This window comes from Dermacentor albipictus, chromosome 5 (assembly GCF_038994185.2).
Source record: "Dermacentor albipictus isolate Rhodes 1998 colony chromosome 5, USDA_Dalb.pri_finalv2, whole genome shotgun sequence".
NCBI lineage: Eukaryota > Metazoa > Arthropoda > Arachnida > Ixodida > Ixodidae > Dermacentor > Dermacentor albipictus.
The window spans coordinates 19,669,572-19,693,765 of NC_091825.1; the positions used below are offsets into that span (position 1 = coordinate 19,669,572).

Below are 24,194 nucleotides of genomic sequence, written 5' to 3' on the forward strand. Positions count from 1 at the left end.
TGTATCACTTACATATACCTCGGCACCCTGCCTTAATATTGGGCGATGACCCACTAGTGCCATTCACTAACCTGTTCCAGTTTTTAGGTGAAACCGATTATCTACATCGACTTTAAGGTAACAAAGCTATAACTACCTTAACATTGGATCTTATACTGTCCTGTGACTGGCGCAGCATGGCCTTAGTCGCTTTTGCGCCATTAAACCCGAATCAACTTACTAACTCAGCTATTTTCAATAGTCTGGAAATACTTCAGATAAACTCGGGGAATTTGTGCTTCTATCAGGGAAAGTTAGTTGTAATTTTATATTGAAAGGGAACGAAAGCCGCGCTAATGCTGACTCAAGTAACAGAGAGGAATCGTAATGAATGATCTTTGACACCATTCATCGGCTGGAGGAGTTGCCAGTGTACAGCCCATGGCCGATTTTCAGGATGCCAGATTTCTCGCTCAAGCCCGATAATTCGGAGCGGCACCACCACGTATCCCATTGAGTCAACGTATAAGAATGTCTGAAATCTTGGGCGCAAGAACACTTCGCCGTCCGATTTTCTGGAGTTTCTTCCGTGACCGCAAGTTCGAAACGGCATTAAAGCAATCACCGCCGCCATTTTGATTATCTTGCCGCCTTGAACTGGTGCTTTCGCACGGCGCTCTCTGCTGGCAGCCGTAGGCATGAAAGCTAGGCCTAGCTGCTTCGACTTTCGCTATTAAGCTTCTTGCCATTCGGTGCCGTGTTTTCATTGAAAGAATTCGCTGCTGACAGCTATGGCACTGACTCCACCCTTGTCGATTGGCTTCGAAGATCGAAAGGCACTGCCCGTTGCATAATGGCAGTTCCTGAAAGTCAGCTTCGCCTACATGCACGAAGTATTGAAGAAGCATACATAGCATACTGTCAGCAACAGTACAGAACAGAACCCTGACATCAGTGGCTTTACACAGGGCTGAAGAAGCACGTCAGCTGGCATGACATCGCATTCAACAAAGGCAGCGCATTGATGCGGACCATTACAACCTGTGGCGAAAGGAAGTCGAGTATGCGCCAGGCGACAGAGTATGGGTGTGGACCCCCGTGCGGACAGCGGACTGTCCGAAAAGCTTTGGCGCCGTTATTTCAGCCCTTACCGAGTACTTCGCTGCATCAGTCCCCTGAACTACGAAGTTACGCCAGAAGGACAAGTCAGCTCATCACGATGCCGGCGTCGCACAGAAACTGTACATGTGGTCAGACTGAAGCGATATTATGACAGGCAGTGATTATTCGACCAAACATCTTTTCTGTGCCATATACCACTTTATTATGGACAACTGCTTGTGAACAATTTCGTCGCTTTACGCATAGGGACTGTGCATTTTGGAGGGGGGGATAATGATACAAGGCAGAAACATTTAAACAACGCGCGCAGGTTCGTGCGCCCCCTCAAGACGACAACGGCATATTGAAGGAAAAGACGACGAAATAATGGCACATGTTTTCGCCGCATGCACTCGCATCGCAGGTGGCCGTTGTCGGCGTCTACAAGAAGACGAGGTGAAGTGACGCTCGAGAGAGGCCTTCCTGATCTCCCGTTTAGAACGCGGCAGTTCGTTTTATTTACCCCCAGGGCACAGGTTCGCCCACAATAAATAGTTGTATCTGGATTCCCTTAACTGTCCAGCATACACGAAGTATTGCAGTGAAGCTTAAAAAATGGCTGTGGCTTAGCTAAGGTTAAGCCCAGGATGCGAAGCATGCTAGCCTTTATTTTAGTTGTTGAACCACTGTTTAGCCTAGTGAACTGCTGTTGCTTGGCTATATTTGGTTCGGCTAGACAAAGAAACAACTCATGCAGGCGAGCGCACGAGCTGAGACCCGGCTATGTAGCTACGCGGCCGCAAGCGAGCGCACGAGTTGAGCCTCCGCTTTTGCAGCTGTTATTACGTCATATGGTAGCTAAGCGGCCGCGCGCGGCGCAGCAAGGAAGAGCGTGGTTGTGCGGCTAGTATGCTTCGCATAAAACGTCGGAAGAGGGCAGTTGTCACGGGACACATCATGAACAGCAGGTTGCCATTATCCCTCAAGAAAAAAGTGTATAACAGCTGTGTCTTACCAGTACTCATGTACGGGGCAGAAACCTGGAGGCTTACGAAAAGGGCTCTGCTTAAATTGAGGACGACGCAACGAGCTATGGAATGAAGAATGATGGATAAGAATGAAGAGCGTTAAGGGATAAGAAAAGAGCAGATTGAGTGAGGGAACAAACGCGAGTTAATGAAGTCTTAGCTGAAATCAAGAAAAAGAAATTAGCATGGGCAGGACATGTAATGAGAAGGGAAGTAATCGATGGTCATTAAGGGTTATGGACTGGATACCAAGGGAAGGGAAGCATAGCAGGGGGCGGCAGAAAGTTAGGTGGGCGGATGAGGTCAAGAAGTTTGTAGGGACAACATGGTCACCGGGTTAGTTGGAGAAATATGGGAGAGGCCTTTGCTCTGCAGTGGGCGTAACCAGGCTTTTGATGATGATGATATGTGTTCCTTAATTATACAATACGTACGTAGTATACAGTACGGTGCTCGTACTGTCACAGTACGAGCACCGATATGCCTAATTAGTCTACTGGCAGCCCTTCAGAGTATTTTTGGACGTGCTCGTGGAGATTTGAGCCCTTGAGGGCAGCCAAAGACAGGCATTCAATTTTTCGCACTGCCCAATTTTCCTGACATTTTCGCGGCCTCTAGGGAGTCCGAAAAATTGGACGTTGACTGTACAGCTGACCAAACAGGATGCTTCAGGTAGTCCGTGGGGCGAATGCACGGTGGAAGGAGGACAAGAACAGAAAGGACCGACGCATTGGGCAATAAACGGGAAAGAGAGCGCGCCGCCACTTCTTTGAAGGAGCTTGAGCTCAGAAAAAAGTGTTGGCTGACGCCGAGATGCAGGTGTCCCTCATCCAAAGCAAAATAAGCTGTTTCAAGCAAATGGAAAGCAACACTGAGGCATTGTGCATGGGTTGAGAGTGTCATATAGGCACGTTCCTTGTTCGTTAAACACAGACATATTGATGACATAATTATCTGATTTCCAAAGTGAACTGCTTCTTCTTTGGATGTAGAGAACCTTTATTATTCAGTTCCCCACAATGAATTGTTTGTAGCAGTGCACAAAGCGACTGAACTCAATGGGATGTTTGTTTCCAAAACCAAGTAGGCATGAGTATTGGAGCGTTTTATCTGCCCCAGTGCTATAGAATATTTTCCTGGTAACATTGACAACCTCATTTCCACATCCTTGAACAACGATCATATTGTGCATGTGTTTACACAGGATGTTTTCTTTTTTAAGTTTTTTACCCCTTTCATTAGGGGACATAGTGGATAGTATGGAGTCGGATAATTTATTTTTAAGGGCTGTTCTCTCGATTTAAATTTCACCTGCGAACTGCTGGATGACGAAGCCATAATGTACCTCAATTTACAACTAACCTTTCACAGCAATGACCATCTCTGTGACCGTCTGTGCTGGATGTTTTCACTCTGGGCAAAGAAAGCACTAACACCATATGAATCTAATCAATCTAAAATTGGTCAAGAGGGGTGTAGCGGTTGGACACCTTCTGGACGCAGTGCAGAAGAGTTGCTGCCACCACATGGTGTGTAGCCTGAAACAGCAGGTTGAGAGGTTATTCGTAACGGGTTTTCCTGTGTCGTTTGGGCTGTTCGTTGCATAAAGCCGAATTGCGGAAAGTGAAGGGTCTTGCAGGCCAGAAGTCGCCGACATCAGAGTGAATGAGGAAATTAGAAGTAATGCGATATGTTTATAAAATCTACCACAGCATTAAGATGGCTGAAAGGCAAGGTGTAAGCATTTTTTCCACACTTTGTAAATTGGCTGGCCTGTATACGAGAATTCGTAACAAGGGGAGAAAGAGAGGGGTGTGTAAAATCAACCACGTGAAACTCTTCTTAGAGTGCAAGACTGGTGTCGTTTATCGCATTCTGTTGCCATGTGGAAAAATGTGCAAAAGCCAGATGGGCAGAAGTGTTAATAAGCATTTGGAAGAAATCCTTAAGTGGGGACCAGAGAAGCGATTTAGCAGTTCTTTGCCGCAGCTGCAAGAAGTGCAAAAGAATTCCGATTTTCGATCGTGTGGCCATTCTTGGGAGGGCAAGAACTAGGTATGAGCAGCAAATCTTAGAAGCCTGTCACTTTGGAAATCAGAAAAATAATTGTCAGTGATATGTCCTTGTGTTTAACGAACAAGGAACACGCCTACCTAGCGGGTAGGTAAAAGGTGATCAAGTTGTTAGTAATGCACTTGTCACAGGAGGAGTTGAAGATGCGCATATGTGGATGTTTTCGTGCGGTAATGTAGATTCCAATAAAGCACAGTTGAAAGTCCAGCGTCCGTCCGTGTATGATGCCCTATTTTTGTGTATGTCTTGTGTATTCACTGGTACCCCTTTCTCAAGTTGATTTTTGAATCTACAAGACCGTGAAAAAAACGCCTGCAAGAGCAGTTAAGTGTGAGGTCGCTTCGCTCACTACTGAAAGCGCAGGTGATGTGAAAGTGTTTACCGCGGAATGGTGGCTTATTTGTGGTCTACAGACATCTCCCATTTCAGTTACAACTGCTTGTTTAGCTGGCACAAGGAAATAAGTACCAAGTTGATTCCAGCAATGGCTGTCAGAGTGCGGTGGTGAAGGCTTGTAACACAGTAAAGTGCTTTTACTTGGGGCGCATGTTCTGGTGAAAAAATAGCATCCCCAGCTACCATTCTGTTGTCACTGCGTAATATTGCCACAATTGCAAATGGGAAATACTGTTACGGTGAAGTGAAGGAAGAAGTTGGATTGGACGAGAGGAAGACGAAGTCTGGCAGTTGCCTGAATGCCATTAACATCGGTTGTAAATATACATTATTTTACATTCGTGGGCCTGCTTTCTTCCTGCAACATTTTGGTGGAGGTGCGGGGTACAATCGCGGAACTTCGCAGCGGACGTCATCTACCTGCCGCCACAACGGCAAATCAACCGACACAAGCGACAGTGCCTCAGCAGCCCGTGCCAACGGTCATGCTCACTCACCCGCGGGACCCAGGGACATTTTGTGGCACGGACAACGCCGACGTCGAGGACTGGCTTACGATGTACAAGCGAGTGTGCGACAACAACCGGTGGGATCCAACAACGATGCTTGCAAACGTGATATTTTTTCTAAGAGGAACTGCCAAGCAATGGTACGACACACACGAAGCTGACCTAACGAGCTGGGATGTTTGCAAAGAAAAAATGCGAGACCTGTTTGGCAGACCTGTCGGTCGTCAGCTGGCAGCAAAAAAGAACTTTCGTGCCGCGCTCAGACGTCCACAGAATCCTATGTCATGTACATACAGGATGTGCTGGCCCTCTGTCGCAAGGCTGATGACAACATGACCGAGGCAGACAAGATTGGTCACATACTTAAAGGTATTGCAGACGATGCCTTCAATCTCCTAATGTGTAAGGATTGTGCCACTGTGGATGCAATTGTAAAGGAGTGCCGGCGCTTCGAACAAGTGAAGGGCCGCCGCGTCGCTCAAACTTTCGACCGGCTGCCCAATACCGCCGCAACATCTTCTTGCGAAGACCCGCCGCGGTTCGTTCAGCCCGCAGGACCGGAAGATATCACGCGCATCGTTCGCCGTGAGCTTGAGGCCATGGCTCCGGCTCCAGTTCATCCCGACTGTCGGGACGAACTGGAACTTGTATCTCCCTTATACAAGCGGTCGTTCGGGAGGAAATAGCAAGTTTGGGCATTCCATCTCTCTGCTCGGTCCGCCATACAAACACCTACCAGATTTCTCCGGCCGCTCGCTCCCAGACGCAAAGCTTTCCGTCACGCTGTCGCAACCCAGCTGACTGGCGCACAGCAGATGATAAACCCATCTGCTTTAATTGTTCCGGTATTGGACACTTCGCCCGTCATTGCCGTAACCATTGGTCGTCGCCTCCTCGGGGGTCGTCTCCGAGTCACTACCGCTAAGTACCAGACAATCGCACTTTCTCGCTCTATATGCCGTCTAGGAACATCAACGCCGACAGTGCTCCACCAAGATCTAGCCGCTCCCCGTCTCCGCAAGGTTGTAGGTCCCGTTCGCCTCTCGTTCACCGCTCTTCGTCCCCTCCTGAGGGCACGAAGAGCGGTTGAGGTTTCTTCTTTGACCTCTGAATCCTTCCTCAGTACCAACGGACCTTTGTCACCCACTCCTCCGTCCTCGACGCCTACGGACGATGTTTCTAAGATGATCGCCCCAGACCTTCCTTCCGAGCAAACAGCAGCTCTTCTTCACCTCCTGTCATCTTATCGGGACATCTTTGATTTGGACGACCGTCCACTTGGTCAGACATCTGTTGTCACGCATCGCATCAACACCGGTGACGCCAGCCCCATTCATAGGCGGCCATATCGTGTCTCCGCAACAGAAAGGGCCATCATACAAAAAGAGGTAGACAGGATGATAGACAAGGACATTAAACCTTCAAGCAGCCCGTGGGCATCACCAGTTGTCTTAGTAAAGAAGAAAGAAAACTCGTGGCGCTTCTGCGTTGACTACCGTCACCTCAACAGAATAACAAAAAAGGATGTTTATCCCCTGCCTCGCATTGATGACGCTCTTGACTGCCTTCACGGATCCCAATATTTTTCATCAATTGACCTCCGCTCCGGCTATTGGCAGATTAGCGTCGATGAGATGGACCACGAGAAAACCGCCTTCGTCACTCCGGATGGTCTGTACCAATTTAAAGTCATGCCCTTTGGATTATGCAATGCGCCAGCTACATTCAAGCGCATGATGGACTCTCTCTTGCGCGGCTTGAAGTGGTCTACATGCCTGTGTTACCTCGACGATGTGATTGTGTTTTCGCCGAACTTTGAGAGCCATCTGCGGCGTCTCACCACCATACTCTCCGTGTTTCGCAGGGCTGGCCTTCAGCTAAACTCCTCCAAGTGCCATTTCGGTCGCCGTGAAATTAACATGCTCGGCCATCTCGTAAACGCCGCCGGAATCCAACCTGATCCACAGAAAGTTCACGCCGTGCGAAATTTTCCTGTACCTTGTTCAACCAACGATATCCGTAGTTTTCTGGGCTTATGCTCTTATTTCCGGCGTTTTGTGAAAAATTTTGCTGGCATAGCTCACCCTCTCACTGACCTTCTTAAGACGTCTCTCTCTCTCTTGGGGACCACTGCAGGAGAAAGCGTTCTCCACCCTGATTGAACGGCTTACAACTTCCCCAATTCTGTCACATTTTGATCATTCTGCGCCCACTGAAGTACGAACTGACGCGAGTGGTCATGGCATTGGCGCTGTCCTCGCTCAGCGTCAGCAGGGCCAAGACCGTGTCATCGCATCGCTCCGGTTTGCAGCATGCGTGTTTGTGGAATAGGCTTCAGCAACACCTGCCGCAAATGACAGACCAGCCATAGCCATGAGGGGCACGTGTGTTGTGCTGCGAAGTGGTTCAGAAGGTGCAGCTAAATCAGGGGCCCAATATTTCCAGTTCCATTACTGGGCTTGATCAGTGGAAATGTATTGCAGTTTCCATCTGGAAACGTGTGTGCATCCCATACCTTGGACGTATAGGATGGACATGCGTTTCTGGGGTGGGGGAGAAGTCAACGGCTGAAGGTCCTGTAGTTCGTTTCTTCTTTTTTGTTGTGGGGTTGTTTTTCAAATGAAGTCCTCCATGTAGCTATTCCTTTTAAGTTCGATGAGAACCCTTCCTTACTTTTTTTTTTTTTATCTGATTCCGATGAGGAATGAGTTTCGGCTCTTTTGAATAAAGAATTTACAACAGTGACCTTGTGGTTTGCCGGATGGTCAGATTCGAAGTGAAAGTAGCGGCCCGTGTGTGTTGGTTTTCGGTAGGCTGAAAATTTTTTAATGCCGTCTGTTCGTGTAGCTTGTGCATCTAAGAATGGGAGCAATCCGTTCTGTTCGCTCTCATATGTGAACTGTATATCCGGGTCTATGGAGTTTGTGTCTCTGCAGGTTTTCGATTTGCCCCATCTTCACAATGCAAAAGCAATCATCCACGTACCTGAGGAAGACTTTTGGTTTCGGGGAAAACTACTCGGAGCTCTTTCCTCGATATTCTCCATAGTCAAGTGAGCTATGGCAACGGAAATTGAGGCCCCCATGGGTGTTCCTTTAACCTGTCTGTAGTAGCTGCCTCGAAAAGTGAAATAGGTATTGGACAGGCACAGCTTGAGAAGGTGGCAGATCTCATCTACACTCAAGGGAGTTCTCTCACTGAGTGCATCGTTGCATTCCAGGGCATCCCTAGTTGCGAAAATGGCCAACTTAATGGGTACTGTGGTCACATTGATAGAGACTAGGCATTCATCATCTTTGATACATACCTTTGATGTGAGTTTGATGAAATTCTCGGAGTCGCACATGTGGGTTGCTGTCCTTCCGGTGAGTGGGGATATAATCTGGCGCAAGTAAGTGGATAGTGATCACACTGGGGAGGGAACACGAAAAGTCTACAATTGGTTGTAAGGGGATTCTGGGTTTATGGAGTTTTGGCAAGCCGTAAAAAGCTGAGGCGAATCCATTCCTACACATTAATTTTAAGTAGAGATTTTGAGAATTTAGGTAACTGCAGAATATTTCAACGATCGTCTTATTCAACACCGATTGGGTTCTTGTAATGGGGTGTTTTAGTTTCTCGTAGTCTTGGCTGGTAAATAAGGCAGATGCCTTTTCCTCATAGTCCTGTATGTTCAGAACAATGGTTCAGTTCCCCTTGTCTGCCAGTAGGATTAGAATGCTTGCATCTTCTTTCGCTATTCTCGGTGTTCTTATTTCATCAGAAGACAAGTTTCGTTCTTTTCTGCGGTTGTTATTGGACCTTATTATGCCGATTGCGTTCAGTCTGACCTGTTCCTTCATTTTGGGGTCCAGTTGCTGGATGCTGCTCCCAAGGGTGGCGATTATATAGGGGAGTGGTGGGTTATCTGTGCTAACATTGAATTGATGACCTTTTGCCAGGATTGAAGTTGGTGTCGTAGTTTTAATCACACTTTCAGAAGTAGCGTTATAGTGACATCACTTATAGTTCACAAGCAAATTGTCTACATGTAGTTTGAATGCACAGTTTCATGGCCATAAACTTCTATTATGAGTTTGTGATGCGAGTAGCAAAAGATAATTCTTATTATATAGCGAAGTTTCTTGCTTTTCATTTTTGCCCACTGGCAAAAATGTTTTCCTTTGATTTGGAGGGAGCCAGATTGATAATTATCAGACTTTCTCTTCACTCTTCCCAAGTTTCCTTGTCGTTGCCTTCCAGTCCAAGGAACAGCAAGTTATTATGGTGCATCCTGTTATTAGGGTCATTGCTCTCAGCTTTCAGCAGCACTATGTCTTTACTGATCCGACTTGCATCATTTTGCCTAGCCTTGATTATTCCGTCTTCGTAATAATTTTTTAGCACATAAGCACGGTCTGTCAGTGAAGCTATTCTGTTGTCTTTGAGAATGTTGGCTTCTGCTGGCTCAGTTATTTTGGCACACATGCCTGATATTCGATCTTTTAGCTTTTTAATTGTCTGTGAAAGGGAAGAAACGGTGTCTTTGTCAAGGCCTAGATTAAGTTCATGTCTTGAGAAAGGAAGAGAATTAATTTGGACAGAAGTGCAAAGGTTACAACATCATATAATACGGACGATTCTACAGCATTGCAAGTTGAACGGGCGCAACACTGTAAAAAGACAGTGGTCATTGCTGCGAAATTACTTAGCACTGCTTCAGTATTTAACCTGAAAAGTAGGAAAGCAATGAGCATCCTGCATTCAATGATATTGTGCCCCAGCCGGCAAGATTTGCCACACTGATTAAATACAGCTGGGCTTGATTTTTGAGACTAATAATGTCACTTTGGTAGGGCGTCGCCAGGTCAACAAAGCCTTTGCTGCTAAAAGTGGGTGGTCTTTCCCAGCTGCAATGACACGAGCTTGTCTAGTAGTCCAACATTGCGACAGTTCTAGAGAAGGCAGTCCAGATGATTGTTAGACAGGTTCTGGGGTAAGGCATGTACCAGCACGCAGCATCTGGAAGCTTTGTAGGCAATCGGCAGCATGCATTCAATGGTGCCAAGCCCCGTGCATGAAATATTTAGTGCCTGTGTGGTAGGCAATGAAGTTTTGGTGTGAAGGGCAAGTTATTTCCATCTAGTTGGTTACCGTTATACTGGCTATACATAGTTTTCTAAGTCGGCCCGATAGCCGTTAGCCATGACAGGACTGCAAACATTGAGAAATAGCTTTTTGCCAAGATATTTAAGGCCTCATGTATTTTGTCAAGTTATTTGATTTCGCAAAGATTTACCATATTTATTCTAAGGTAGGTTGAACACAAATGTAGGTCAACCTTTTATATTTAACTCGCTGAGAAATGAAACATTATTATTGAAATATAGATCAACCAATATCTTTTGAATAATTAAAGGCTTTGACATAACACCCCATTATTTGCCGTAAGCTCGGCTACTAAATCTCACTAGTCAATAAATGGTATTCTTTATTTATGGATGTACAGGGTACGAATATGGGCCTGCCCAAGCCAACAATGGCTTGTGGGGCAGTGCCCGACAGCAAGGAAGAAGTCGTGGCATACACCACTGTCGGTCCACATCACAAAATTAACTGGACTGAGCAGGAATGAAAGGAAAAAAAAATCAAGTATGCAGAATAAAGGACACACTTTGTCTTTGCAACTGCCTAAAGAGAACACACTAATTGGGAGGTCATTCAGAACACTTGGAACACGTTCCCCATATCTAGTCTGCACTCTGGGCAAAATGAAATGATCCCGTAGATGCTATGTTCAAGCAGCGATATATGGGAGGCAAAATTCATTATTCCACAGGTACGTAAGATTTTCTTCAAATAACAACCTGAATGAAGTCATACGTGAGCAAAGAAATGGACTATAATTGTTCAGACTTTAAACACCATACATCATGGCATGAATTATAGATTTTAGTAAGCTATCAGCCTTATTGCTCCAAAACACTGAACAAAAGTAAAAAGAACAAATTCCATAGCACAGCACACTGTATTTTAATGCATGAGCTATAACTTTACTCCCATAAATTGGGCATAATGCTTTGATAGAATAAATCAGACATGCTGTTTTACGCAGCCATTCACAGATGTTAGCCAGTTGACTGTCCCAAGAAATGTGGGAATCAAAAGGAACACCCAGATATTTGACACTTGAGTGGCAAGGAATAGGAGAGCAGGTGCAATTATTACACTCAAGAGAATGAACAGAGGAATGATGACAAAAATGTGTTTCAGGGGAATTGTGAAAACATAAGAGTTTACTTTTATTTTATTGATAAAAATTAAGTTATAACAGCCATGACATTTACTGTGTCAGTTTGTAATTCCACTACGGCTTGATCATAATTAGCATGACAGGATACTAAAGGCATGTCCTCAGCATACTGAAAAACTCTGCAATGAAGAATGGATTGAGTGAGATCGTTAACATAAAGTTATATAAACTTAAATAAAAGGGGTGCTAAAGTCAATCTCTGAGAAACTTGTCTGGACAACTGTGTGGGCTTACTTTTAATTTCCGATTACAACTTGAGTTTGGCCATGCAAATAATTCTCGGGGAAAGATAAGAAAGGCCCTCCGAAGCCATAGCTATGAGGTTTACAAATTAGAACATTATGGTTCACGGAATCCAAAGCCTTTGATATGTCTAAAATAAATGTGCAAGCTAATTCACTGTTTTCGAGAGCATTATTAAGCAAACAAGTTTCATCTAACGCTGACCTAGTGCCGTGCCTTGAGGTAAATCCATATTGGTTGGGTGATAGGTGGCTGTGTGCATTAATGAAGCTTTGCATTACATGAAAAATACACTTTCAAGTATCGGAGCAATGCACGAAAGTATTGAAATAGGTCTATAGTTTGTGACATAATTAACCATCCTGCTTTTGGAAAAGGGAAGCTACAAGAGCTTCTTTGAGGCCAGATGGCATGATTTACGTTGCTATAATGTTGTTTATGATTGCTTACGGAACACTCTTCAGGGCCTCAGTTTCTGTGAAGAACGTTTACAGACATGCCATCTAATCCCACTCACTGACTTGGACTTTGAATGGTGTTGGCCTGCTAACCACGAGGCCGTGGGATCGAATCCCGGCCACGGTGGCCGCATTTCGATGGAGATGGAGGGCCTCATGGTCAGATCATGGCTTTGGCACATAAAACCCCTTAATTTTTTTTTACTGTTTGGAGTTGAATTGAGTATAACGAATGCAGTCTTCAGTGCACTCTTGCAGAAAGGCAGAAGACTCAGCCACTGATTTCGGCACTAGGTGACTTGTCGTATTACCAGACAAGTTTGTTGCAGCAGATGAAAAAAAATGATGAAATTGGTCTGCTAGAAGAATAGACGGAAATCCAAAATATTTAGCAGTGGTTTCATACACACCTTTATGGTGATGACCCCTTAATTCGTTTATAGACAAAGCCTTAGGTAGATTATTCCTAGAATCAGAAAATTTATTGTGGAAGTGTTTTCATCTTCAACCTCTAAGCACCGCAGTAACTATTGCGAGCCATCTTATAAGCTCCACAGAGAAACTTATTTTTACGGGAACAATGATAACATGCCCAAGCTGATTCTTTTTCTGCTATGATGGACAAAACATATACATTTATCCATGGGCAACCCAGTTTTCGTTGTTCTATGACAACCACCCTTTTACATGAGTGCACTATGCGTGCGTAGACAGCAGTAAAAGATTGACAGTTTACTCGCGGGAACTTCCTCAAGGAAAGGTCACCAATCATAATGCTGGAGCGACAAGTCAAGGCTTCTGTTATCAACAACCTCTATTTCTGATATCACTTTTTGGTCGGTAATATGCTGTGACGATAAAAAGGTACACTCCACAAAGAAGTGATCGAACAGGCTTTGCTCAACGATAAACGGAAAGACCTGGTCGTTCTAGGTGCAGACACTTATGTGATCTAGACAAGAAGACTCGGCAGATGTGCCCAAAACTTCGACACGTGTTGGAAGGTTGATAACGGCTTCTATTCTGTCACCAATCGTGTTCAAGCGTTGGCTACAGTGTGCCGTTTTTTTTCTTCAGCAAGTCAATGTCACCTATCATGCATACTTGACCAGATGGAAAAGTAAGTAGGTGCAACTCGTCCACAAACTTTCTGACGCTTTGGTGATGAGCAAAGGGATTGCAAAATATTGTGTGTGAATATGAAGTGCTAGCGATTCAGTGTTTGTGAAGGTCTCTGAGGACTCGAAATTCAGTAATCTTTAATAAAAATAATTCCACCACCACGGCCATCTTTGTGCATAAAAAAATGATTGTGGTAACCTTGCATGGAAAACAGACCAATATGCTCTTGCTCAATATTTATTTCAATTAATACAAAAACATCAGCTTTATCATGTGCAGCACCAACTTGGAAACAAAATTCATTCTAGTGCTTGCGAGTACTGAACACATTTACATGAAAAACAGTGAAAGTACTTCTGCCAACTTTTGAAAAGATATTAGAGAGAGAAGGAAAATCGGAATTGTTCACACACAGCCATGAAAAAGACAAAATTACAGCAGACAGAAGCAGAAAAAGAATTTAAAGAAAAGAGTGATCAGGCTAGGCTCTGTCAAGTCAGAAGGACCCATTATACATACAATCGGGTCACACTCCCTCTTCTAAGCATAAATTTTGCCATGTTTCACTCACGTCCTCTGTGCTGTAGAGTGCATTGAGTATGCAGCATTTCTTAAAGCCAGTTTGGATAATTTCATGACTGGTTTCATGACGGGCATGACTCAGGAACTCCGTTAGCTCTTTACTATTTTCACATGTAGATTAAAATTTGTTGTTCACAAATGCAGGTTGATAGCTTATTTTGGGTAAAATTTAAAAAAAATAAAGGCCGACCTATATTTGAATAAATATGGTAGTCATTTCATGGGGGTTGGTATACTTGTACAGTGTATTGAATGATCAAGAGTAATCCTGCTTCTGATGCTTGTTATGATTCGTTGCTTCAGTTTTGTCTCAAAGTAATAGGCATAATGTCAAAGCAGGAAATCGGCAGTATCTGTTGCAGACCAAGAACTGGTAGCTGCCAACTCTCCCAAATCTTTCAAAAATTCCTCAAATTAGGGCTTGTTCTACAATTTTACAAAAGTTGCATCAGTTTCACAAAAGGTGAGTTCTGTGGTCAAAAAAGGTTCAGAGCTTGAAAGATGGGTGTGCCAAGATAGCATAAAAAATAAGCACACAAAGTTGCGGTGGTACCCATGCTGCTCCCGTAAGGCAACACAAGACACTATATGCCAGAGGGTACCTGCTTTTTAGGTAGGGTCAGTCACTGACGCAAGCCATGTCAAGAACAGCCACTCTGGTCTCTGGTCATAAAAGTCGGGATGGCTTGTCGCTTTCTGCTCCAAGTTTGCTGCTGCTGCTGATGTGTTGCCTGTAAAGTTAAATAATTTAATAAGGTCCACACATATCCTATAAAACGTGAGCGCTCATGGCAAGCATGTAAAAAAAAAAACACTGAATTTTAAAATTAAGATTAGAAAGTGGGGTGATATTGTAACTCATAATTTAAGAGCACGAAAGAAAAAACACGGGACAAGTGTTTGTCCCGTGTCTACCATTTTCTTATGCCTGTGTTCTTCTTCTTTTTTTTTTTTGATTTCCTAAATCACGTCATATATGCATCAACTAGGCCCTCTAAAGGCCCTTTTGGAACTGATATTGTATTTATTTATTTAATACTGCCAGCAGCCTTTTTGCAGCCAAACAGGAGTGGTATAGGAAGAAATACGATAACAAATACCAAGGTAACAAATATGCAAAAATAGAGCAAAGAAGCAACACAGGTGCCTATGATATTCTCTATACAAAAACTAAATAAGGCACTAAGTCATTGCACATGTCGGGAACAAACAGAAGTGTTGCGGTAAACAAAAATATCTGCTTTTTTCTTCCTCCCTCTATTCTCCACATTTTCTTCTAATTTCGTATTGAATGATGAGCATGGAACCTTACTACACAATATTAGAGGCGACTTATAAAAAGGATGCAGGTGACATCATTTGTCACCTCACGTGGCAAATAATTCCATTCTGGTCGGCATGACTTTTTCGTGTCTTAAGCTGAGTGGTGCTTCAAAGATTCCCTGCCTACCAATGGAAATGTTGGGTACACCCGAGCTGGAGCACTCAAATCAGCTGCAGTAGAACTGCTGCGTAAAAACACCGAAGCGAAGTAATCATTGAAACACGACGCCACAGCTGAAGCATCCGTCAGCAACTTTCATGTAGTAGTTTTGTCACATGGTCCTTGTTAGATAAATGCAACCAAATTTCTTTGAGTTGCTGAATAGGTAGTTGTGCATTTTCATGTTGACAAATTAATACCTAGAGTTTTTCGCCGTCAGCTGTTTGGCAGGCTGGACAATGCTTCTCTATCAAGATTCAGGGCCCCAGTTTTATTGCATAATAACCGTTTAATTCATCGTTTAATTTGAAATATGTCACGTGTAATCCAAAGATTTAAGTTCGCCTTTTTTTTCTCCATGGAGTGATTAACATGGAATGCTTTCTTGTGGGTCATGTAACACATGAAGCAGATGATGGGTTGCTTGTTAGAATTTCGGAATTTGTGCAAAGGAAAAGGAAATGCAGTTCACGACAGAGTGCGTATTGATGTGACAGGGTAAAAGTTTGCAAGAATAGTATGGAATTGGTTAATCCAAGATGGGGACAATGGGATTTCACTGGTGTGGTCTGTCATCCTACGGGGGCTTGAAGTGGGCTTGTGGCCAGCTTGGTTAATGATGTGCCCATCAAAACTCTCCTGCAGGCATCCACAATCGATGGACGACGGAAAGGGGCCTGCCTCTTCTGCCAGGAGTACTTCATGGACCTCTACCTGTTGGCAGAGCTCAAGACCATCTCCCTCAAGGTTTGTGCCACTGACTCATATCGCATTTTTACCGACTGTGGTGGCTCAGTGTCTACAGCGTTGTTGCTCTGCTAAGCATGAGGAGGCTGTGGCTTCAAATCCAGACCGTATCGCCACATTTCGATGGGGTCGAAATGCAAACACGCTCTTGTGCCAAGCGTTTGGTGCATCCTGAAGAACGCCACTGGAGTGCCACTTCGAGGGCTAATTTGGAGTCCCATTTAGTTGTTTCCTCTGGTTGCAGATGCTGGATCTCTGGTTGCAGATGCTGAAAGAACGGTAGCATAAGGACTGGTTGTCAGCCCCTTCAGGTGTAGCTAGATGTGTGTTGTCTCTCTCTTCGTACACTCCTCCTGGCCATCCTTCCCTCGACAAACACCACGCGCTCAGCCTTGGTCCTCGTGACATCGCCACATCTTGCACGCCGCTTCTGCAGGTGTGAGGGAGGGGTGGCTGTGCTCTCCAGCCTCCCCACTTGAAGAAGGACAGCAGTGTTCGCAGCCGGTGCAATTATAATTCTGGAAGCTAAGAATGTCTGAATGAGGGGAAAAGTTGTGGCATGGTGCTGTGGTGCAAACATTTTGCAGGAGCTGTCACCTGTCATTTTTGCCAGTGTACATAGTAATTTTTGAGACAGCTTTCTATTGTTTCCAAGGAAAAAAAATTAAAATTTCGATTTTATTTGTGTTCATACTTTCCGAAATTCTCCAAGAAGGGTAGTATCAACTAACTTTTTTTCGTCGTAATCGAAACAGGTAGCTCCTCATGTCTTCCATGTGTGCCAGTACTGTAAGATTACGGTACAGTAAGTAAGATTGGATGGTTATATAAATTTATTTACAGCAGTTTCTTGATAACAAGTAATGGAGTGCATAGTGAAAGAAGGTGTCCATGTCTGCACGACTTACCTTCTCTCATTCCGAATCCCTATCAACTGGCTCAAAATTCTGTAGTTCTGAACCTAAACACATGTGTTCAGGCGTACGCATACTACTTGTGTACAACATTCTTGTGCTTATGCAAGCAAGGCTACAGAACCGAAGCTCATGCTTGAGATGACACCACTGCAGAGCATATTCCATAGTTACTGCCATTCGTAAAATAATTGTTATAGAATGCAATTTACCATAACTGCTTTTAGCATTTTGCAACTATTATTTGCAGGGGTTCACATTTCTCTATGGCAAAAACCTCAAGATATAGGGGTATTCAAAAACGAGTCTCGTTAAGTATGGTGGTACCCCATCCTTGCCAATAAACCATAAATTCGCCATCAGTCTCTAGCTGTGTGCTCATGACATATGCATTCTGCCAAGGGCTTGTGTTCTCTTCCACATAGCCTCTAACACAAACCCAGAGTGATAAAATAACTGTTTAAGAATGCATCGCAATTTTGGGGGCAACTAAGCCTGGTAGTACTCCAGTAGTACTCATAATGGAAACGTGAGACAAAGAAGTGGCACATGCAAAATAAAAGTTGTTTTCTGTAAAGATGTGCAACGCTAAAGGAGCACTAAATAATATATTATCCCTTGTCAGTTGTATTGTTTTCCTTGTTGCAATACAAAATAACCATATACCTGCCAACCTTTAAGTTCAAGTTCATTTATTTACCACATACATGGAGATTCACGTAAGTGGTTGGGTGGGACGAGGGAAAAAATGCTGCATTAAGAACAGCTTTACTAGCCGCACGTACCCAGTTCACTAAGGCAGCATGGCAGTAAAAGAAAAATGCATTTCAATGTCGGTGTCAAATGGGAAAACACACGACATCCACAGAAAACATATTTTACAGAAAGTGAAATTTAACTTAAAACAGAAGTGTTTGAGAGTGTGTGAACGTTTTCATTCGAAATCTAGAAATCAATCAATCAATCAGCTTTATTTCCTTGGAATAGGAGGAGTACGGGACTAAAAGCTTGAGCAGCTTGACGAGGTCCCGACCCCTTTACATTTGGCAAAACAGCAGGATGACGGTCAGTCATGCACAAAGAGTTCAAATAAATCAACGAATATTACATAACATCGAGCAACAAAAAAAGTTTTTTAACAAAGTGCAATAACAATACAACCCAATTGCACAGGCTTGAAATGGCATGAACATGAAAAACAGCGATCGACAAGTAGAGGGAAAAGAATTCGAAAGGATGTACTATTCCTGAAAATAAATGGACTGGGCGAAACGCTTAATGAGAGAATTTTGATTACGTGAAGGATCGAAATCTCCATGGTTTAATAGGTTCAGAAGGGAAGGTAGCTTATAGGGCAAAGATTGTTCATCATAAGAAGTTCTAGGGGTGGGTACAGTCCACATTTGTGCCTGGTAGAACGAACACTTGTGTTTGCTTTTAACTTAGCAAGATTAATTATGGTGTTGGTACCATACCTAACAAAAGCTTTATAACACAGCATCAGCCTATAATTATATAAACAGAGCACTGGAAGAATTTCGTACTTTGTAAAAAGAAGTTTTGTAGAAGAAGCATAATGTACAGCAGCAATATGTCGTATGGCTTATTTCTACAGCAAATACAGCGTGCGCAAATTTGTTACGCCAGTAGCACACCACATTATGCAGTACTGCAGCATAGAGGACACCAACGCATTGTAGATCATAGTCTTCACCTTAGTAGGAAGAATACATCGCGTACGTGCAAGTACACCAATGGCAGACATCTTTGAATGAAGGTTTTCGACATGTACATTCCATGCAAGGTGCTTTGAAAAATGTATTTTAAGGGTTTTAACAGAATCCACCAACTCTAACTGCTGAGAGCCCAAAAATAAATTTTTCTTTGTCAGCGTTTTTCCTTTAGGCGTGTACAAAATAACTTGTGTTTTTGAAGGGTTTATTTTTAAAGAATTCACCGTGGCCCAGGCATCTAGGCTAGACAGCGTTTTGTTAGCCATCGCTTATATCTCTGTTTCGAAGTTCCCTGTAATAAAAACTGTCGTGTCATCAGCATATGAGACGAATGTTGCGTTGTCTGTGCAGTGTACAATATCATTTATGTAAATCAAAAATCAGAGTGGCTTCCCTGTGGCACACCTACAACGAGCTTCCTTGGGCATGTTTCATTGTTTGTATTTACGAATTGTGTCCTGTTTGCAAGATGGGATTCTAAAAGCGCATGCGCTGTTCCATGCACACCATAGTTTTCTAATTTACTAAGAAGGATGGTATGATCTATTAAGTCAAATGCCTTGGAAAAATCGATGTAATGCCTAATGCCATTTGATTGCGACTCAATGCATCTATAATTATTTCTTTTTGAGTCAAGAGGGCTGTTTTGGTAGAGCGATGCTTCCTAAACCTACGTTGAAAGTCTCAACAAATTGTGGTGATTAAAAAATTATAGCAATTTGATATGCATTAATTTCTCAATACCTTTCGAAAGCACTGGAATTATCGAAATGGGTCAATAGTTGTTTAGTGCCCCCTTATCACCATGCTTGAAGACTGGAACAACGCGTGAAGTCTGCATTTGTTTTGGAAATATGCCTGAAGTTAATATTAAGTTATAAATATGGGTAAGAACAGGGCATATAATATCAAGCACATACTTTATGGGGTGAATCTGGATGCCACCGGCGTCCAGGGACCGGCTGTTACGTATATCACTGATGCAAGAAAAGGCTTCCGAGGGGCAAGTTGGGGCAAGAAATAGTGTTACTAAAAGCATTTACGGGCGGGAACTGAGTATAGTTGTTGAGGCCATCAACGTCATTTAACTGTGGTTTTAATGTGAAGATTTCGTTAAACATGTTTGGTATAGCATTTCCGGAAAGTTTCTGCCCGTTATGACACAAAACATCTGGAATAGCTGAAATTGAATTGGGCTTCAGCAAAGAATTCAATTTGCGCCAGAGAACATCACTTTTTTGATTGGCTGGGTCACTAAAAATTCCCACGTAATAAGCATCCCTAGCAGCCCTAAGCTGGGGGCTAAGCGAAGGGATTTGTGTAATGAACCATTACGGCTGGATGGAGTGCTGTCGTTTCTGGATAGCTACAGCTGTGAAGAAAACCACGCTAATAAAATCGTAACTGGCCCACATGCAAATTTTAGCTTTATTATTTTTTTGGCCTTGGTTTATATGTCATGTAATGGGAGTCTGTTTTTTAAGGACATCGCGCCAGTATCCTCTACACCATTGCTTTGCCATGCCGCACGGGGAAATGGCCATTTCCTTTATCTGCTTCATCGCTCATCTCGAAGCAGTTGAACACACTGCGAATGCAAGCACATGCACTATTACACAGCACAGAATCGCAGCTTGAAGCGCACTGGTTGAATGTGACCCACGCTGCCCACGCACGAAATCAAGAGCGCAGTGTGGCCAGCATCGCTTTCAACTTCGCTATGCTTGGAAAACAAGTTGCAGGAACATGCAGTAAGCTTTCTCACTGTGATTTTATTAGATTACGTACTACGTTAAAAAAAACTGCCTTTAATGGCGACTGTACATGTGAGCAGTTTGCCTGCGATAGTAAGCGCAGCAGTGCCGTCCCATGCAGCATTGCTGCAAATCGCCATTAGGGAGTTTCGTGTCACTAGAGTTTGTGGGTGCCTCTGTGACAGGGGTATTAAGTGCCTCTGCTGAACTTTTTGTATTTCTGGCCAGTTAAGGGCAAAACTCATTTTAGAGTACATTTTCAGAGGCTCATTTTTTGATGAGCTTATTAATCCTGACCTGCCTGCCAGCAGCAGTGCTATCCTCCGAGTCAGTGTGTAATGGAAACTGAAATTTCAACATCCATTTTGCGAGCATTTCGTGAAACAGCGTATGGACATTTCCATTTGGGGCACACACCATTCCTCCTTTGACTATAAAGCAAATTGCCTGTTTAGTCTCCCTAGAGAACAAAGGTTGCTATTGTGTTTTTAATACATAGTTCACATCTTGACTCTTAAAACAATTTTAGTATTTTTCTCCAATATGTAGTTTTTTTTTTTTGGCTTCAACTGTAGTATTTCTCAGCTGTTAAGGTTGGCAGGTTTGTGAGCAAAACCATTGCAATAGTTGTGGCTAGGTGCCTTCCATTTTTTGGGCACTGTGGTGCTGTGGGAAAGGAAACCAAACTGAATGAGACATCAGTAGGTCTGGACTTCTTGGCCGCACAGTGTTGTTCGCATGTTTAGAGCTACATTTTGGACTTGGAATGGTGCAATGTGTTTTTTTTTTCTATTTCTCTGTGGTTAATACACAAAATTTTGCTGAAAATTAGGTATTTCTTTTTTAATTTATGCTTGCCTAACATATATTTATTTATGTTTGTTTATTTATTTACAACATAGGTCTCCGCACTTAGTAAATTTTTGGCCTCTTGGCTTACTCTAGAATTGCAACTATTTTAGCAGCATCTTTTCCTCTTCTTTCTTTTTTTTTTTTAAATTCGACTGCCTATGAATTGAATCTAGACATACAGGTACCGGTTGCCATCGTAACATTAAAAACCATAGAATTGAGAATATTTCTTTTAAAATCATAAATTTTGCCGTTATTTAAATGTAATGTGAGGGTCGAGTTCAAGCAATGAAAATCGGGAAAAAAATGCTTTCAATTGAGTAAATCAGTAGTACAGCCAAACCTCAATGCATATTACACATTTGATGTAATGAAGTAAATATTAAATTTGGTTATGCATGCTTTATTTCAATGGAAGATTTTCCTGCTATGGCAAAATTGAAAATGCACAATTTGACTTGATATTAGTTCTATAGCAAAGCAACTGTTTGTTTGCACGTGCCTCAATGTATACATTCTGTAGTAAGCTTGTCAGGTACAGGCACCTACTGATTTTTGAGGTGCCTGATTTGTCGGACCTGCACGATCCCTGTGGCACCGCCACCTGCCCCTGGCACTGACATATAGTGCAGGGGTAGGACTCCCGTGCCATTTTGATAGAAACGAAAATTCCCGCACCAAACAGAAAATTGACTGAAATTACACCGCACTGCTCCAGAACGACTTCAGCACGTGTGCTTCGGCAGTGGCTTGCAAACGGCGAGCAGATTTGTTCTCTGAAATAGAGCGCAGCCGGTCACATTCTGCACACTGCACGAAGGTGCCTCCCACAGTTTCCAGTAATTTTCGCAGCACTGGACTTTTCAATACTTACTGTTGCTGGCGGGTGCGCGGCCACTCGCTGCTGGCGGAACGAGTAGGATGGCTGCGTTTAGGGTGCACTAGAATACGGTTGAGTTGGTCGAGTGGCGCGGTGCTCCCTAGCCGAGCCTCGCAAGACGGTGAAAAGTAGGCAGTATTAATTAGATATAAAAAAAGTGCGCACGGCAGCAGGTTCAGTAGGCAGGCATATCTGTCCCCTCGGCCGGTATAAGCAAACCTATTCCCATTTGTTTTTGGGCCCATATGGGTGAGACCTTGGCCACTTTCACCTCTCACGAAGGACTAATGACGGATTTGGAATAAAAGCAGGTTGGAGTAGTTTTACGTTTATCCAGCCAAGGGTTTATTGCAGCTTTCTGGATCTACGGTGACCCAGAAATTACGTTACCACATCGGTTGGACTGTATAATTTGAGAATATTTTCCGCTGTCATCATAAACGTCGGTGGGAGATATATAGTGCGATCGTATACAGTGAAACCTCGTTTAACTATAGTTGGCCGGAGCTCGGAAAGGGTATGTACTAAATGGTACTACTGCTTAACTGAAACAGCATGCGATCATCCATTTACCTGTCAGAAATTGAACTTTGGATGAGTGCGTCGAAAGGGCAAAAACATGCAGTATTTGTTCACTTCGCATGGCAAAAGTGTTGTTTTCGTTTGATGCCCCAGCGGCCTAGCAGCGACGACAGCAGCCTCAAACTTACTGAAGCTGCGAGCCAGCTTTTCAGCCAGCCCCCTCTTCTCCGCAAACGCTCACATTATATATTCCTCGTTGGCATTGCATATTCTCCGTGCAAGGGGGCTGTAGTGCTGCAGAAGTCGCGGGGCGCCTTTTTCATTGCTGGGGAGGGGGAGGGCTGTTCTCGTTGCGACAACTGAATTCGTGAGCCTGACGTAACGCACAGCATCTGCCACTGTCAGGCCCGAATTGCATGTGCAGTCGCTTTCCATGTCGTCCTCATCACTGTCGTTGGGCGACACTTTGGCAACAATGGAGGCAACGATGGTAAAAAGCTGAACCTTGTAGCCAACATCTTTTCGCGGTCGCAGCGGCGCTGCTGAACTGCTTCGCATTCCAACTACCACACTCCGTAGTCAGTAGTGGATCACTGTCACATGCCAGCACCCACTTCTTCGTGTTACATTCGATTGCACGAATGATGTCCCATTTTTCTTCTGTGCTGAGCACCCGATGTTTTTTATCAGAGCTTCGGCACGACGCGAGTCCTAACTTCCATGATTGCACAACGCGCTCCAGCACAGCGCCGAAATGATGTTGATGCGGCTTCAAGCGCAAGTGCATGGGGCGCTTGGATGCCGTTCTGATCTCTGAGGCTTGTTGTTCTGCTGGGCCACCCGACGGAGATGACACACCGCCGTGATTGCGCGATGAAAAGTGTAAACACTGCATGTGAACCGATACGTACGCGATAAGCTGGCACAGTTTATGCAGATACAAAACACATTATGTTCCGTGGCCGCTGAGTTGGGGATTTGTCTTTGCAGTGAAGTCTCATTACTACGAACACCACGTTAACGAGCTATTGAGAAATCCTCTGATGACTTCTTACAATTTTAATGTAAAAATATTTCAGTACTACGAACTTCAGAATGCCAAACTTTTCAGAATAATGATCATTATTCAGTTTCCCTGTGTTGTTAACAATGCCTCGGTACTACAAACATAATCCGAAATCTGGGGATTCTTCACAGTAGCCAAAACAGTAGGCTAGCAGACGACAAGGCGCAGAGAGCGGCCGTCACAGCGCATGGGTTCGGAAAACCTGAGACGGCACCCCAGAAAAAAAATTAAAAATGCGGGCATGTGGAGGAGACGACACATCAGGCTTTGGGAGCACATGCTCCGTATGGAAAAGTGTCGCCTAGCAATGGAGGCATGTGTCTTTCTGTCGCGCTTCTTTCTGCAGCCATGTAGTGAAATGTAACCTCCATAGCCGTGGGGATGCCACACGGCCACACTTTGCACTTTCCCAACAGTGTTGTTTATGGGTGCTTTCTCTTTGACATAGTTCAGGTGTCTG

General features: G+C 43.9%; 1 protein-coding gene across 1 annotated transcript in view; it reads left to right on the forward strand.

Annotated features, from left to right (window-relative positions):
* The window catches only part of Clic (chloride intracellular channel protein 5), a 109,453-nt gene that overhangs the window by 22,952 nt on the left and 62,307 nt on the right, over positions 1-24,194 (forward strand). The window contains exon 2 of the mRNA XM_065447725.2: positions 15,912-16,013. Within this exon, the coding sequence (XP_065303797.1) occupies positions 15,912-16,013 (102 nt within the window). The remainder of the gene's footprint in view (positions 1-15,911; positions 16,014-24,194) is intronic.